The sequence below is a fragment of the Phyllostomus discolor genome, chromosome 5, assembly GCF_004126475.2.
Source record: "Phyllostomus discolor isolate MPI-MPIP mPhyDis1 chromosome 5, mPhyDis1.pri.v3, whole genome shotgun sequence".
NCBI lineage: Eukaryota > Metazoa > Chordata > Mammalia > Chiroptera > Phyllostomidae > Phyllostomus > Phyllostomus discolor.
In genome coordinates this window covers 68484722-68502740 of record NC_040907.2, presented here as the reverse complement: position 1 = coordinate 68502740, position 18019 = coordinate 68484722, and the positions used below count along the sequence as shown (strand labels likewise).

The window sequence follows — 18019 nt, the reverse complement described above, 5'->3', positions numbered from 1 at the left end:
TAAAAGGCTTCCCTAAGCCTGGAGTGTATGTGGTTAACCAGGGGCGTCCTCCTAGCTATGCAGAACCGTTCTGATTTCTTTAACTAACCACAGTCTTTACCACCAAGTGTTTACTGAAAGCTGGGCTGGCTGGACAGTAATTGTACAATCTGATCTGGCAAATGCACAGAAATTGCACTCCAGATTACATATTAAGGCACTAATTACCCAAATGAAATTCCAGGGGCACCTTGTGTACATGCAGTACAGTGAATTAAGGAAGGAAATAATTAGTCACAACTGCAGAGACTGGCTAAACACAAAGTGAAAGAATGCATGCGGCCCATTTCCTGCACAGTACAGGGAGCCCTGGTGGCAGAATATGCAAAAATACCACAGAAATGCAAAATATAAACATGATTTCTCCAAATGAATAAGAAAGGGACAAATCTCAATTTTAAATTACAAAAGTGACTTTATTTATTTCCTCTTCCTATGTACTACATAGCCAGATAACATTAAGACATTTTATCATGAATTTGCACGATGACAAATCAACTTTCAGGCATTTTTCTTGATGGTCTTAGAGGTTTTGCCAGCATTTGACACAATCTGAACACACAGAGACAGTGACAGAATACAAGAGGCAGAGGGAAAATTAATTAAAAATATTTCATTAAAGAGGCAGAATCAGGTGGGAGGGGGAATGGTATTTAGCAGAAAACATATTTATACCACATTAAAAACCATGAATAAGAACTGTTATTTAATATGGCCCAGAAATTAAGTTTCAAGTTACATAACCCTTTTCAAAAGGTCTTTTGATTAAAAAAAAAATTCCTTGGGGTGAGAGGAGACCCTCTCCTTTCTTTCCAAAATGAACTTTTAAGGATGTTACTTGTATCAATCAGTAAATGGCTTGGGAAAATGTGATATGAGTGGATCCCTAGTTTGGAAGGCTAGTATAACACTGTATTAGAAGCATGTCATTGAGGCCTAACTCTGAAAAATCAGTGGCAGTTCTGGTTGACCATCCAAAATTTCTTACCTTGTGTCTAAATAGGCAAGGAAAGGTGAGAAAACCTTGCAGACCTTTGAGGCATCCTCCTCATGAAGAACTGTGCTGTTTTGCTAAGTTGGGGTTAGCATGGAACCCTACCCTGAGTTGCTGAGATCCTACCCAAATGTGAACTGTTTGAGTAACATAATCACTGTATAAATAAGAGAATGTGAAGTGGATCTTCTTTTAGTCTCTAAACACAAACTGAAATTATACTGAAATTTATCTGTTCACTACTGAGTACTGCTGACAGTTTTCCTAAAGATGTACCATGAAATGTTCACTTTAAGTAAATATGTCACTACTATTGATCAGGTATTTAGTATGAAATCAGAGAGTAAAATAAACTACTTAAAATGAATTTTTTTTATAGAATTAGGAAAATGAGCAAACTTCCCTTGGGGGAGACGGCAACGAGAGATGTAAAGATTTTGTCTTCTTTCTTAGTGTCAGAGATTGCATTGCAAGAACTTGAGCTTCTCTTATCCCAAGTAACCCAAAGAAGATGCCAGGTTGTGTAGGCCCCTCTCTAACAAAGATGGCTTGAGCACCAGGCAAGGAGCCACCTGTAAATGAACAAAACACCCACAGCAAGCATCTTTCCCATGCCTTTGAAAAAGCAGGATGCCATGCAAATTGTTAGAACCCATTACAATAGCTATATGAGGAATGTGTGGCAGGAAAAATGGTGGGTGAACAATAAAAAAAATTTACAATTGTAACCAACAGGTTTCACTGGATGAAGAACCTTTATATTAAAATTATTGTTAAAAACAAAATAAAAACACGTAACTACTTTTCGGAGGTGTGGTCTTCTTTCCCAAGTTCCACTGGGATGTACGTATATGCTCTGTTTCAACCAGACCATCAGCCAGACCGTTCTACACTTACCCATTAAAACCAAATAGCGTGCCTGTTAAGGGCTTCAAGCAGCCATAGGAGTTATGAGTACACAGGTAAGTTAAAGCGACATGAGCAGTTTCCCATGAATCCTATAGGGGTGGAGAAATAGAGCTAGCTGTTCTTTTTTAGCAATTGCACTTGTAAAATACAAAAAAAGATTAGGTAAACACCCCTTTATATGAAGTTTATCTGTTAAAGAACTTCAGAAAAGTCAGCAGTTCAGTTACCTGAGTTTCCCATTTAAAGGCTAAGTAGTAATTGAATGCTTTTTACTTAAGAATATGAACAAAAATCTATAATATTAAAAAGGGCCAGAGTCAGAAAATTTTGACTCAAGATAAAGTTTGAGAATTTTGAGGTTTATAAAATCTAATAGAAACATCTATGAATTTTCCCTTTTAAGTAAAGCATAAAGTCACAGAACTATATAGATTTATTGGATGTTATTTAAAACATAGTTCAAGGGTTAGCCTGCACAATAATTAAGAAAGCAAATCAAATTCTTTTGAAATTTTGAATTGTTGTGATAATTATTAGCAACTTCAGTTATGAACACATTTGAGATTATGAATTAACACCAGATAAAGACTTCAGCATAGACATGATTTTTAACCTGAATAGATCCCCTTTGAAGGGTGATATAGAAAATAACCATAAATTTTATACATAAGAATAGTGCATCCCGTGTTTTTTAACGGTAGTTATCTAAGCCTACTCTCAGCTGGGTATTTCTGTCGTGCTCAGCGATGGGCAGTCTCCCACATTTTTTGTTTGTTTCTTTGTTTAAAACAGATGAGGCCATGTTCCTAAATACAGCACAATGTTCATCATCAGGATCCTAACAATATTCTGGAATTGAATGTTTTATCCTATGAGAAATACAACCATGTTATTATTTTAAACATACTGTTTCAATTAGAGTTTGAAATAAGTCAGTTATATAAAATCACCAATCTAACACTTTAACGTAGAGCAGAAATAGTGAAGCACTTTGGTCTACATGATTAGATTATTAAGTAAGTGAAAAGCATCTCTTTCCCAAGTTCTTCCCCCACGATGTACTATATCTAACATTAAGAACACGGGTGCGGTACGTGTACCTGCTGAGGAGCTCCTACAGTTGTGTTTCATGTGACTTGGATTAGCACTGAGTGGTCACCAGGATCAAAGAGCAAATTTTAAAGGCGGCATTTTGAAACTCCAAATCATCTTCCTACTCTCTCTCACTGTTATGTCACAAAACTGTCTTGCAGAAGACTAGGCTTGGAAAACGGTCAGTGTGATTTGGTAAAGAACACAAAATTCCATGATCAGCAGTGCTGCTCCCAGATGGAAGGCATGGATTGTGTTTTCATTTTCTTGTTCCACACAGCTCAACGGTTATTGAAAAATTCTGCCCGAGACCCATACTGTGCTGGATTTTTAAGAACAAAGATACGTAAAAGCTCTACTGACCATTGGCAAAAATGATTGCTAAGTGACAGCTACTTAGCAATTTGTTCACATTTCCAAAATAGAAGAAGTAACAGAACCATTCTATGAGATACTTATTTTAAGCCAAAGAGAGCAGAAAGTGTTCCTGTGCTTGCATCACTAGCATTCACAGCAAGGGCAGACTTGAGGGAAATTGATTAAATATATATATTTATGGATTATTCTGTGCAACAGACAGAAATGGAATAGATTCCACGCTGCCCAGAGGAACCACTGGGCCGGACTGGCGTGCACCGGGTCTTTCACAGAGGGCTTTAGTAGTGAAGTTTTTTCCATCTGATTTATCTACATATAAAGACATCAAAGATGATTAAATTACTCAAAAACCAGGCTTCTATTCTATGATATTTAAATTTAATTACCTATTTTAATGAAAATAAATCTAACTTCTCTAAGGTTGTTCACCAGTACTACATAGCTACATTGAGATTAAAAGGGGGGGGGCTCTGTATTTAGTTTTAAAATATTTTTAAATGTTACTAAAAATGAAAATCAATTAAATTATAAAGGACCATTTCACGCATGCCAACTATGGAAGATTATTGTCTTCACTCACTTAAAAAATCCTCATCTAAGGATAACTTTGACAGGTATTTGAGATAAGGTAACTTAGGGTTCCCTTGGAGATGGGGGGAAATTTTAAAATAATAATCTGTGACAATGCACTTATGTGAGTTTAAACTCCAAAAAAGAATGTCCAGTATACAATGGAGGGCATGGCCAATGGAGAAGGCAGCTGGTATTAAAATAACAAGCACACATTCCTTGTGTACAAACAATGACAAGAAAAGGAACTGCACAGATGTAAACAAGCTAAGAATGACCTTGGCAAAAACAGCTTCATCTATTTAAAAAAATACTAAAAAGAATGCAACTTAAAATTCTCTCCCTTTCACAAGAATGAACTGAAAACAACAACAAAAACAGATGGAATCATCTGTTTTTTGAAACAGTAGAAAACAATAATAGGTACATTAGGTTCCAAGACAAATAAAACTTTAAAATATTAATACTGAAAAAATACAATTAAATTTTTATTAAAAAATACATACTCCTTACTCAATCTTTGTGTACATTTTGTTTCGTGTAAAAAGAAAAAAAACATAAAATAGGAAGAGCATTAAGACTACCTAATTATGTATACTGTATTTGGTAGAAGCATGTATCAGTCAAACTTTAAAACAAAAATAAGTTATTCTGTTTTCATTTGCTCCCGGACATCAGAAGGCAGAGTTTCAAACAGAGCATCTTCCACCACTAATCCAGCCCTCTTCAGAGCTCGACAGTCGCCCAGTTCGGGAGGGAGGATTTCAAAGTGATTGCCTTTAACATCTAAGTAGGAAAGAAACTGTAAATTTCCAATTTTTGGTGAAAGTACTGATAGGCTGTTTTTCCCAATCTTCAGAGTTTTAAGTTTCTTGCAGAAGTAGAGTTCGTCTGGAAGTATCTCCACTTTATTACAAGTGATGGAAAAATACTGTAAACTTTGTAGAACTCCGATTTCGGGTGGGATAAAACGAATGTCATTGTAGGATAAGTCCAAGTATCGGATTTTGTTGCACAGGAAGAGGTGGGAAGGCAGCACCTCTATTTTGTTGTGACTGAAGGACAGACGCTCCAGGCTGGTGAGCTTCTTTATGTGCTCTGGGATGTAGGTGATGCTGTTATGCCACAATTTTAGCACTGTCAACTTCCTCAAGTGCTGGAAGCTAACAATTTCCTCTATAGACTTCAGATTATTTTCCTTGAGGTCCAATTCCTGGAGGCTGAGCAGGCTGAACACAGCGTGAGGAATGCGCTCCAGGTCACAGTGGACCAGCTCCAGCTCCGTCAGGTTGGTCATCTTCTTTAAGTTGTTGAGCATCACCAGCTTGGTGCCGTCGTTGTGGATGCACATCTTCTGAAGGTGGCTGGAAACGTCCACCACTGCCTGAGGGATTTTGGAAACGTTGCTTTTGATAGAGAGAATTTTAAGGCTTTTGAGATCCCGTAGAGACTCAAGGGTGACATTTTTGGAAATATCGTGACTCAGAGAGCCAACCAGGTAGAGCTCTTCCAGGTTCCGAAGTCCATACATCCAGAGGGGCAGCTCTCTCATATCGTCAAATTTGACGCTCAAGACCTTGAGGTTTTCCTTCAGGAAAGAGAGTGCTGCGCTGTGGATTTTGACTGAGCACTGGTGTAGAGAGAGCTCTTGGAGATTGTCTAGCTGCGCAATAGTGGCTGGTATCATTACATTCTTAATGATCTCAAGCTTTAGAGACTGCAACTCTGTAATCTCAAAAACGGTGTCTGGAAGGCCAGAGAGCATGATGAGAGGCAACTCTAGCCGGTTGTGGGCATTCGTCTGGAGCTTCTGTCTCAGTTTATCGGGAGTCCACTCGTTATTTAAGTTTAGCTGCTTTAATTTGTTTTCACTCACTTCAGAGAGGAACACTGCAAATCTCTTGGAATACAGAGGGTCATACTGATCTATCATATGAAGCATAAAAGCAAAGTCATTTTTCACATCTGGAATATCATCGATACCGGTCTCCTGCCGGACATACTCAAAAGAGTATTCCCTCAGAGAGCGGTAGAACAGCCAGTATAAGGTATAAAGGCATGTCAGTCCATAGATACTTACAAAGCACAGGTAGCAGAAGGAAAGTTTTGAGAACAAGTGTGCCATGGTATGGTTGCAAGAGAAGTTCTTATATCCAGTCATGTCCTGAATGTCAACATTACAGTCCACTGTAAACTGGACCTTGGAAACCAGGGCACTATTGTATGCAATGATGATTAGGAATTTTATAACCTTAAGCACAGTCTGGCGAACATACATAGCATATAGTATATCACCTTCTTCTACATGCAGCCTGAACTTCTTCACCTTCTCAAATAAGGCCTTCGCTTGCTCCCCTTCCTTCTTATCCAGAGCCCCTGCAGTAGTTTTGTCCACCACGAACTTCTCAGGGATTGACTTTAAGGACTGAGAGTTGACCAGGTTGCCTTCCGGACCAGACTGGGTGGTGTTGGACCTGCTCAGGTTGTTCTTCCTGTTGTCCTTCTCTTCCGAGTCCTCTCCGGACACTTCCGACAAAGCCCGTGTGGTCCAGGGGGAGTCAAAACACTTCCCCAGGATGGAGATAAAATGTTCTATTTTGGAGCTGGAGCCAGGGAATTTGAACCAAAAGTTGCTGCAGAGCATGAAGACCAGGGTATGGATGAGGACAAGGTAAGGGAAGTACTTGGCATACCAGTGGAGGGCTCGCTCATAGCACATCTGATTGATAAAGCTGTACTGCTGGAGGTCCAGATCTGTCTTCAGTCCTTTCATCTCCACAGTGATGGGGTTCGTTGAAGACGGTTTAGGCGGGGGCAATGGGGTCGTTGCAGCCACTGCCTGAGAGACATTTGAAACGGAAGAGTGGTTCTGAGATGGCTGAACTCTTTTCGGAAGGCAAATTATCTTGTCTTGCATGACCTGAAACACAGAAATAATATTTTTAAATTATATTATTCAAAGAGCTTTCATAATGTCATTAGTGCAAAGAAAGCAGCAATAACATCCAATAAGTGTCTATTTCCTTTGTCTGGAGAACACAATGTTCAATGCCAGCACGAGGCTGTATTCCCAACCCACATGATGAAAAAAGAAAACATATGACTTTGTCAATCATGTCTGAGTTATGACATAAAACACAGCATATTTGTTAAGACATAAAACAATTCACAACAAAAGAAATCTTTTAAAGAAGCCATGCATTTTTTTTTAATTTGCATTTTTTTCCTTTCACTGAGGCCTGGGAAGTCCATCCCATTATCAGACTCAATCTTGAACTGGATGGCTCCCAAGATTATATCAGCTGGTGTATGAGAAGTGAAAGGATTGGAAGGAGGAAATGTGGAAGAATTCCTGTCTTTATCGTTTCCCCTTTTCTTTCTTCCCATATCCTGAACTATATGCATAGATGAATGTGAATGGCTTTAATATCACGGGAATTTACTAAGCTTTTATAAAAACCATTTCTTCAGAGAGAGGTGAAAAGAATTTCTTCAGAGAAAGTGTTCAATAGTAAAACAATTATGTTTGAACTTGCTGGCTATTCACACAAAATATTACACTGAGAACTTCTATTGCTATACCAGTACTTTAATTGGTTGAAAAGAATATCAAGCCAGCTGTAAGAATGCCCAGCAATCTAATACGATTGCAATCTGAGTAAGAGAGAATGTATCCTTTGTGAAGATTAGGTAGTATACGGCAGAATACACCTTGAGTCAATTTGAAGGGATCATTCCCAGGAAGAAATACATGTAAGTGGAACTTTATTAGTAATAAGCAAACAGCTCAGAAGAGGAATAATCAAGGAATTGAAAGCAGTGACATGTGGAATTAATAATTCAGGGAAAGTCTTTTCACATCTTAAAATATCAAATGGCTTAGAAATTCATAGTGTTTAGTAATTCTGCAAAGGCAAAATGTTTAGTGATTTTGTAACAGCAAAGCCCTCTATACTGATTAACGAAGTAGAAACTGAATCCACTGCAAAGCGGACTGCTATGGTCACAAGCTGGTGACATGGGAGATACAGCCCACCACAGAGACGTACAAGGTTTGGCAATGGAGTGGAGCGTCCAACACTTAATGGAGTGCCTGGTGCATAGGAAGGAGACACCAGTGCACATTTGCTGAGAAAGTGAATACATCTAGAACTGACACTGGTACTTCCAGTTCAGAGTTGCCATAGGTCTGGGTGTGCACCATACCTCTCCCAGAGATGAAGATAAGAGTGGTGATTATAGTAATGACAGCAATAAACTGTTGTATTTAATATGCAACTGGCCTTATTCTGAAAACGTCATGGGTATTCTTTTAATTGTCACCTCACCCCGATGAGGCAGGCCCTCTTACTCCTACTTCACAAACGAGGAGAACAAAACACAGAAAGGCCAAGTCACTTGCTAACATCATCCAGCCCAGGCTGCCTGGATCCAAAGTCCAAACTCTTATTTTATTTTAGTGAGTTTCTAAGATTAAACAAAAAAGTTCCCAGTCTGACTTTATTGTAAACTAAAAATTACATTTTAGGAATTATTCCTGTTTTAGGGGGAAAAGTTAGTTCTTCTCATAGGCTAATGCAGATAACAATTTAAAAAAAGAAATCGAGGGAGGGGGGCAAGTTTTACCACAAGATTTATAAAAACTCTGTCCTGGAATATAAAGCAGGGGGCTAATACTTAGATATATCAAAAGAAGACAGAGAAGAGTAAAAAAGTGTGACCGCAGTCCTGACTGACGTGGCTGAGTGTGTTGGGCATCATCCCACAAACCAAGAGGTTGCCAGTTCGATCCCCAGTCAGGGCACATTCCTGGGTTGTGGGCCAGATTCCTGGTTGGGGGCGTGCAAGAAGCAACAGATCAATTTCCCTCACACATTGATGTTCCTCTTTCCTCTCTCTCTCCTTCTCCCTTCCCCACTCTCTAAAAATAAATAAATACTGTCAATCTGTATGTCAAATATTACAAAAGCTTAATTTATTTCCCTTTGAGATAAATATAAATAAAATGTTTAATTTTTATCTCATATCTCCATTATCTTGGGGTCAAGCAGGCTACCATGGAAATCCCAGGAACAAAAAACAGTAGGAGAAAGCCTAAACAAATGTCAGATTATTTTGAAGGAAAATAAAAGTGAAACAAGAAAGAAATTTGGTGATTGTGTTATGTTCTGGAAGTTTTCCTATTTGTGGTCTCATTCAATGTTTCTACAATCTGTGAAGTGGGCAGAAGGTGGGAGCATGACCAACAGGGAAAGAGGAGTGTTTCCCTGAGCACCTTCTCCAAGAGTGACACCGTCGAGTTAATATGATGTTGTTAGTGGTGTGATGACAATTCAGAAGAATTGGTGTGAAAGTAAGATCAGTGAGAAACTAAAAGGCAAGCTCCTTCTTAAGGTGCCAAATCCCTGACGAGCAGCCAGGCAGACCCATTCGTGTTCCCATGCCCAACCCTTCTCCAGGCTTGCTTCTAATGATGGAGGATGACAGGTCTCCGCACCGTGGGTGGTAGGCTTCGGGTTATGCACTGCACCAGGGTGCCCAGCTAACGGGCAAGTCCAGGCTGAAATCCTGCTCTGCTCACCTCATGTGGCTGTGTGACCTTGGGGTCATGGTCACACAGTGGGGACGCTTTTTAATACTCTGTACAAAGGTACCTGATCAGTGCCTTCTGCTATGCTAGGGAGGCAGGTCATATTCTCCCCATTCCACAGAAGAAACTGACCAAGGATCAGAGAACTCAGGTAATATACTTACCTAAGTTCACATAGCTAGAAAATGAGAAAGCAGGAATTTAAACCTGTCTCTTCTACAGCCTACTGTCCTTCCATCACCCTGCACAGTCCCCTCACCTCTCCAAGCTTCTGCTAGGGTGCCTCGAAAGCGAGTAGCCCAGTGTAGTTCCTCTCAGCCTCTGACATCATATTTCTCTCTCAATCTTCACAAAGATATAATTTTTAATATGTGCCTACTATAAATCCCAGGAAAGTTTTAAGGAAAGGAGGATAAACCTTACCAATCCCAGGAATGGAAGGTAAAAATCTATAATCTAAACTGTTTCCATGGAAGCAGAAATAGACCTACCAGGGGTATGCCAGAACTCGGGGTGGGCAGTAGACTGGAATTTGACCCAATGTCCCCTACATCCTAAGGAGCAACTGACATCTAGGTGACAGAAGTATATAAAATGCTCTGTTAGTCTTTATAATTAAAGGCCCTGGAGGAAGAAAGATATACAAGTAAATTTGTTCCACGATTGTGATATCTAGGTGCTATTTCTGGGAAATAAACCTAAGGGCTGCAGGTATTACAGAAATAGGTTCACTAAAATTAGGATTTATTAATTCTCATTTTGCAAATTATGTTGAGATAACACAACAACTGTGAAAGGGTAAAGCCAGAGCCACTTGCTATTGTGGCACCATTTGCCAAGCAGGCCTGTGACCCTGTTAAACATGACTCCTGCTTTACTCTTTTGAGCTTGTCCCCAGGACTGGAAATCACTGTAAAGCAGGAACAGAACTAGCCACTCCCTGCAGGCACAGGTAGAAGATAACATTGGAACTGCAGCCTCGTGTTACAGCGCCCCCAACAGTCCAGGAGCCACACAACAGCAACCCCCTTTTTGATAAGAATTATCTTCTCAAAATTTGTATTTTATTTACTTTTTAAAAGATTTTATTTATTTATTTATAGAAAGAGGGGGAGAGAGAAAGAGAGAAACATCACTGTGTGGTTGCCTCTCGTGTGCCCCCCCACTGGTGACTGGGCCAGCAACCCTGGCATGTGTCCTGACTGGGAATCAAATCAGTGACCCTTTAGTTTGTTTGCAGGCCGGCACTCAATCCACTGAGCCACTCCAGCCATGACCAAAATTTGTATTTTAGAAGACAGCCTAGACAAGAGTTCTTGAAGACCAGGTATTTTTACATTTCAAAAATGTAGGGAAAGAGAGCAAGCTTCTCCTACAAAGACTTTGGTTTCATCAGGTGAAAGGGAAGAAAAGCGGCTTGAGTTTAAAATGCAACTTCTTCTCTACATTGAAACACAGGTCCAATTTTTCCTGGGATTTAGCAGCTCCCAGGTCTCCAAGAGGAGAATATAGAGTGTTTTACAGTCTGAGGGGTGTGTGTGTGTATGTGTGTGTGTGTGTGTATGTGTGATTTTCTCCCTCTTTGCACTCTTGTTTTTACTTAACGTGGGCACAGTGGAACCAACCCTAATTCCAAACAGAGCTGAATGCAGGACTTGGGTTAGGCAGGTAAGGAATAAACAGAGTTACCCGGTGCTGAGTAATAGTGATTAAAAGAGCAGGCCTTAAGGGATTAGAGTGTCGCTCAGCTGGAAAACAAAGATGGCAATTACTCTGTAGCAACAGAGACACAAGTGGTGGTGGAGTGAGGCAGACTGAACGAAGAGGCACGGTTAGGAGAAAGAAGCCTGGAGTCCCCGCTGAAGGTTGAAATCTTGTCTCCTCCTCTGGAAAGCTAAACCTAAGGATCAAGACTGCGACAGTAAAGGTCTAGTTGGAGGACACTGTTCTAGTTAAGAGATCTGGTCATGGGCCAGACTTCCTGGTCACCCAGTTTGTGTTGAGGCCAGGCTGTGTTGCAACAGAAAATCAGGGCTTGGGCTTGAGGTCAGTGAGTCCCAGAGACTTCAAGTTCATAAGTAGACAACCCAATGGGGAGTCCTCGGGTGGGGTCAACTGAATATTGGCCATGGTGAAAACTACAACAAAGAAAAGGAAAGGCTATCTCAGGGACAAGAACAACTGAGGGGTGGGCGGAGGGAGAGGAGGAGGTTTGAAGAGGGTATCCTCAACTCAAACAACCTAGAGATCTGCGGCCAGAGCTGAGTGTCCTCAAGTCTGAGGGCAGATCGGACGCAAGGTCCTGCCTCAGAGCCAGGCGTCCCTGGACCCTGAGAGCAGACTGGACCAGCAGGGAGACGGTTGGAGGTGCCCCTCCCAGCTAAAACCCCGGGAAAGTGATAGACCCAGGACCAGGGTTTCCAACAACAAGGTGAGGGGGTAAACTATCACCTTCAATAGGATGTTTTCATCCCTAGATTCAGGGAGACTTAGTGATCATCGCTGGCCGTGAAGACGGGAGAGGAGAAGGCTGTCTGCAGAGTCCGGAGAGACAGAAGTAGTTTAGAATCCTCCCTCCGAACCTTGCAGAGACGGGTAGGGGGTTAGCCCGGGTTGAGCTTCCCCTGCCCGCTGCTCCCCTATCACAAGTCTCAGGAGGCTGAAGAGAGGAAGACATAGAGAATGTCCCTGTATGGGCCACCAAATTGTTAGGGTGGTTGGTGACAGAGGCTGTGAAAGAATTCACAAAGAGAAGAAAGTGTAGAAAATAGAGTTTTTATGGAGGGCATGGTGTGGAGAGATACACCAGCCTGAGGGTGGCGGCTCTGAGCTCTCACTGGATCATAACTGGATTAAAAAGTATGTGTGTGGGGGGTTGCTGTTGTGTGGCCCCTGGGCTGTTGGGGGTGCTGTAACATGAGGCTGCAGTTCCAATGTTATCTTCTACCTGTGCTTGCAGGGAGTGGCTACTTCTGTTCTTGCTTTCCAGTAATTTCCAGTCCTGGGGGCAAGCTCAGAAGAGTAAAAGCAGGAGTCATGTTTAACAGGGTCACAGGCCTGCTTGGCAAATGGTGCCACAATAGCAAGTGGCTCTGGCTTTATCCTTTCAAACTGTTTCTGGGGAAAAAAGGGAACTCAGCTTCCTTAATTCTAAGGTCAATGAAATAAACTGACTTTCTTGCATTTGTTTTCTACAGGGAAATGTTTTCAAGAAAGACAGTGTGAAAGTTCAAGCTTCCTTAAAGAAACAACCCATTGAAACCATGCCCTAAAATGTTGCTCAGATCTGGGACAAAAAATCAAATATTTAAAATTATAATTATAAAATTTATACCAGCAAAGACATGCATTTCTAAGTGGCATATGTACAAACTTTATCACACACTGCATTGTCTTGCATTGTCTGTGCAGTATTGAGGCCTTTTAATAGTAATTTTCACTATTTTAAATCTTTAATATTCGTAACTTTGATTGTATATCATTTTCTAAATTCTCACCTAGGGACTTTTTTTCCCAATGCTTTCAGAGATTGGGCGGGGCGGGGGGGTGGGGGCAGAGAGGGAGAGGGAGAGGGAGAGAGAAAGAGAAACATCAATTGGCTGCCTTCTTGTATGTGCCCTGACTGGGGATTGAACACACAATCCTTTGGTCCATGCAATGATGCTCCAACCAACTAAGCCACACTAGCCATGGCTGTATGATATACCTTTGATGGCTGTTATCTGATTCTTTGTCCTTTGTTAAAATAATAGCACCATTACAATGTAGAAAAATAAGATCTATTTATTTAGGCAGTTTCCAGAAAAACACTGTGATGAAAAGCAGAACCCACTAAGGTAACAAGTCGAAAAGTCTATTTGCATGAATGTGAAACTAGAGGGCTGAGGTTAAAACAAAGAAAACAAAAGAAAACCCTTAGCTTCAATACAACTGCCTGAAATAATAAAGACAGAGCAAGATCAGGGACAGCTTACCTACTATCTGTCAGAGAGACAACCAACATGGATGGGGGGAGGGCAGGCAGAACACCAGCACTGAGGGGTTCCGAATGCGCCCTCAGCACAAGTCAACCACTTTGGTCCATTGTTATGTTAGGGTTACAAGAAAGATAAGCCCTTCAAGGTCAAGCACAGGAAAAAGACAACTACATCCGTAATTAGTGTGACAAGTGCTCTAATTCAGGCTTGTGTACCACAATGAACTTCATAATCAACTTATCTAAACCCAGGAAAAAAAATAAAACAAACCACTGCTGTTATTTTTATTGGGATCACATTACATTTATAATTTATAAAGTACTGACATCTTTATGGTGTGAGTTTCCACTTGTTCACATTTATATTTGTGTTTTACTTTTTCAGGACTGTTTTATAACTTTCCTCACATGGATTTTGGACATTTATTGTTAAGTTATGCCTAAATTCTTTTTCTGGTGCTTTTCTTAAAAAACACTTTTAACAAAAAAGGTAGAGTCCTCCCTTCACCTTTCCTTATGTCCATGTTGATTCTTAGCAAGCCCTAATGAGTATGTTGTATGCTCTTCCAGGTCTATATCTGTGTATTTACATATATGTTATATATATATATATATATATATATATATATATATATATATAAGCATGGGACCTTACTATATGGATTGTTCCTGCACCTGGAGCTTTTCAGCTTCATCGCATGCCTTCGAGACCCTAACATGCTGGCATAGAGGGACCTACTTCCCTCTAAGGAGCACAGAGTCACGGTGTGTGTGTGCACACAGTCCCACAGTGATGTGCATTTAGGCAATTTTTCTATTGAAACCAGTGCCAGTCTCAAAAAATCCCATGCCATCTGATTTTACACGGCATTCTATAAAACAGAACGAAGAACAGACCAGTAGTTGCCACGGGTTCACTGCAAAGGTTAGGCTCCTGGGAATTCCTTGGGGTGTTGAGATTCTTTTGTAGTGTAAGAATTTGCGCATGTTTTAAAACTTAAAACAGTGTGTTCTTGAAGATGGACAAGCTAAATGCTGTCTAATGACAATAGTGATCTACCAGCATTTTTTGTTTCATATTGTCCTTTAATTAAAAAAAAAACCAAACTAATCAACTCATTCTTTTCACAAGTGAATGTAATCTATTACATTATTTTGCCCACTCATACTTATTTACTCATCTTTAGATTTATTTCTGTATTTTTATTTTTCTAAATACCTTTCCTTTCCCTTTCCTGCCTTCTGTTGCATTAATAACACTTTCCATATAGAATTTCCCAACCCACCTCAGCTGATTAGGAAGGTAAAAATTGTGTGTCTATAGTGAAGACTGTACTTCTGTAATAGAGGTTATTTATATTTCTTAAAACACACACAATGAAAGTTTTTCAGAGTCCCTATCCCAGTCCAACCATGCTTTAACTACCCACTGAACTATCCCATTTTGCCGTTCCCAGAGTTTGTTTTAACTTTCTTTTGAAATGCACATTTTTGGATAATCTATAGTTGATTGTGATTATTTATATATTTTTTAAATCATGTGCTCACCAGTTTTCTTAGATCTTAGTATTTTTTCCCTGGGTTCATTTTCCTTTCGGTTAAAGTATTCTTTTAATAAGGATTTGTGGATAGAAAACTCATTTACCTGTATGCCTGAACAAGTCTATATTGCTTTCAACCTTGAATAACAGTAAGTTATACAATTCTCTGTTGATGCTAATTTCCCTTCAGCACTTTAAAATAGTATTATTCCATTCTCTTCCGGCCTATATTTTGCCAGCGAGAAGCCTGCCATCAGCTTGAGTTTCTTCTTCATTGTGCGATCTATTTTTCTTAATGGCCACAGTTTCACTTTAATTTTGTATGTATGTGGATTAATACTACTCGATATCCATAGCTAAGGACTTTCTTCAATTTTGTGAAGTTTTTAGAAAAATTTGCTTCAAAAATTGCTTCCTCATTTCTTCCATTTTCCTGCAATTCCTATCTGACAAAGGTTGGAGCCCATGATCATCTTCCATGGGTGTGTGTGTGCTTTTTAATCCCTGACTTTCTGTCTAAACTCTGGGTAAACCTGGAACTGTTACCTAATTCATTACTTCCTTCTGCATATTAAGTGTAGTCCAGTTATTCCACCAGCTGATATTTTTAAATTCAGTGACTTTTTTTTAATTTCCAAGATTTCTAAGTTTTTAATATTCATTTGCTCTTATGTCATGTCTACCTACTTTTTAATGTTATATATTTATCTCTTTGGCCACTGTGAACTTATCTATTTTAACTTCATGTTTGTTTCAAAATTTAGTTTCATCCTAAGCAAATGAATGTTTCAACTGCTGATTTTGTTGAGAGCTTTTCTTGATGTGTTGTGGTGGGTGTCAGGCTTGTTCTGAAAAGGAAACTGTTTTCCACCACCTGTCGCATACTCTCTTGTGGTTTCCTGCACACTCCCCACCCCCCAAATCCACCAGTAGGTCTTCCTGTGGTATGCTGATGTTCTCCTCTAGTGTCTGGATCTCACAAATCCATTCAGGGAGACAGTGGGCAGGCTGACTCAGTTCCTGGCTGGGAGGCACCCCAGATGCACAGTTTCCTTTAAGGCACCAGATCTAGCATCTAGTTATTCGCCATTCTTTCCAGCTTCCTTTTGGGAATGGGGGCCTTCAGCTTCAAACAGTGTCCAGGCTCCAGTCTCTTATCTCACCCTGTACATTTTTAGTTTGCTTTACTGGCAGGAGCTCAGCCCCTAATGGCTACTGCCAACTTTTGGATGACAGCCCTTCGCTTCCTTAGCCCCACTCAGTATTTCATTCGTGCTCCACAGAAACGTGTGTCTTGTTTTTGAGTCCACATATGCATTTTTGCTATCTTTCTTTACACTTTTTCTATCATGGCTCCATCTGTTGAACAGTGGGAGTATTTTGAAGTGTAACACTTGCTTTACTATCTTTTCCAGAAGAGAAAGTGTGGGTGTGGGTTTTAATATAAAAATTAGTCTCAAGACTAACATATGAAAAATCAGGGAAGGGAAGAGGGGGACAATGGAAAGAAGGGGAAGGGACTAGTCAAAGAACATATATGAATGGCACATGGACATGGATAATGGCGTGGGGACTGATTGTGGGAGTGAGGGGTGGGCTGGGTGGAGGAGGGCAAAGGGGGAAAACTGAGACAACTGTAAAAGAACAACAATAAAAAAATTTAAAAAAGAGAAAAATCAGCATTCTGCATTCCCTGGGTAGTGCCAGATGAGGTAAACATGCAATGCCCAATTCCCCTCCCCACCAAAAAACCTGCGTATCTTTACACATCTCCACTAACAGCATTTGACAGAACTTACTTTCCTACAAGCTCAGCAATTAAGTTCACTACTCTTTTTCTATGAACTAAACCAAACATCTATTTCCCCAGTTTAAACTTTAAATTATAATTATGACTATAATATCACCAAAAGAAGTGAGACAATTTGCCACATATGATCAAACAACTGGTGTCAATACATTAACTTGTCCTCCAGGGATATTCTTTAGATGGTGGTTTGTTTAACCTTTAGATAGGGCTTTTACTTTGTTATGGCAAGTTTGATAAAAACAGATAGACTGGGACCACAGAAAGGCACATTGGCCAATATAAAGGTGATTAACTTTATCCTTTACCCTCTCTCCACTCCACAGATTGAAATGCAGCTTGTTCCTGAGAATTCTACCCTGAAGCTGATCATCCAGATTTGCCTTCAATCTGATAGAACAAAACAAGTTATCTCTGCTGACCAAAGAATGACCTAGCCAGGTATAGACCGCAAAGACAGACTCCTGGGGTTTGTTCATCAATACTAAGGACAGACTACCCTTTATCAACTAAAACTTACTGAATAGCTGCTAAATGCTAAGCATCATAGGAAAATCAAGAAGGCATAACCAATGTTTGCTATTCTAAAAGCACTTACAATCTTGTTGGAGAAATGCAAGTAGTCATATGAAAGTTAAACAGGAGCGTTAAGGCAATAAGACAACAGGACAAGAAGAAAAAAGAAGTTAAAAAAAAAGCAAGGATAATATAAGGAGCCTCTGGGACAAGTTCAAGAGTTTGAACATTTGCATCAGAGGGGTGCCAGAAGGAGAAGAGAAAGAGTAAGAAATTGAAAATTATTTGAAAAATAATGAAATAAAAATTCTTTAATTTGGTAAGGAAATAGGCATGCAAGTCTGGGAAGTATAAAGTCCTAACCAAGATGGGTACAAAGAGGCCCACTCTAAGACACATCATAATTAAAATACCAAAGGTTAAAGATAAAGAGAGAATCTTAAAAACAAGAGCAGTTAGTTCCTATGGTGGGATTTTCCATAAGACCGTCAGCTGATTTTTCAAAAGAAACCTTTTAGGGTAGAAGGGATTGGCAAGAAATATTCAAAGTCATGAAAAGCAGGGACCTACAGCCAAGATTGCCCTACCCAGCAAAGCTATCATTTAG

At 39.9% G+C, this 18019-nt stretch overlaps 1 protein-coding gene across 1 annotated transcript in view; it reads right to left on the bottom strand.

Moving 5' to 3' along the window:
* Nucleotides 1-434: 434 nt before the first annotated feature.
* LRRC8C (leucine rich repeat containing 8 VRAC subunit C) overlaps nt 435-18019 on the bottom strand; it is a 92561-nt gene continuing 74976 nt past the window's right edge. The window contains exon 3 of the mRNA XM_028512368.2: nt 435-6902. Within this exon, the coding sequence (XP_028368169.1) occupies nt 4629-6902 (2274 nt within the window). The 3' untranslated portion in view covers nt 435-4628. The remainder of the gene's footprint in view (nt 6903-18019) is intronic.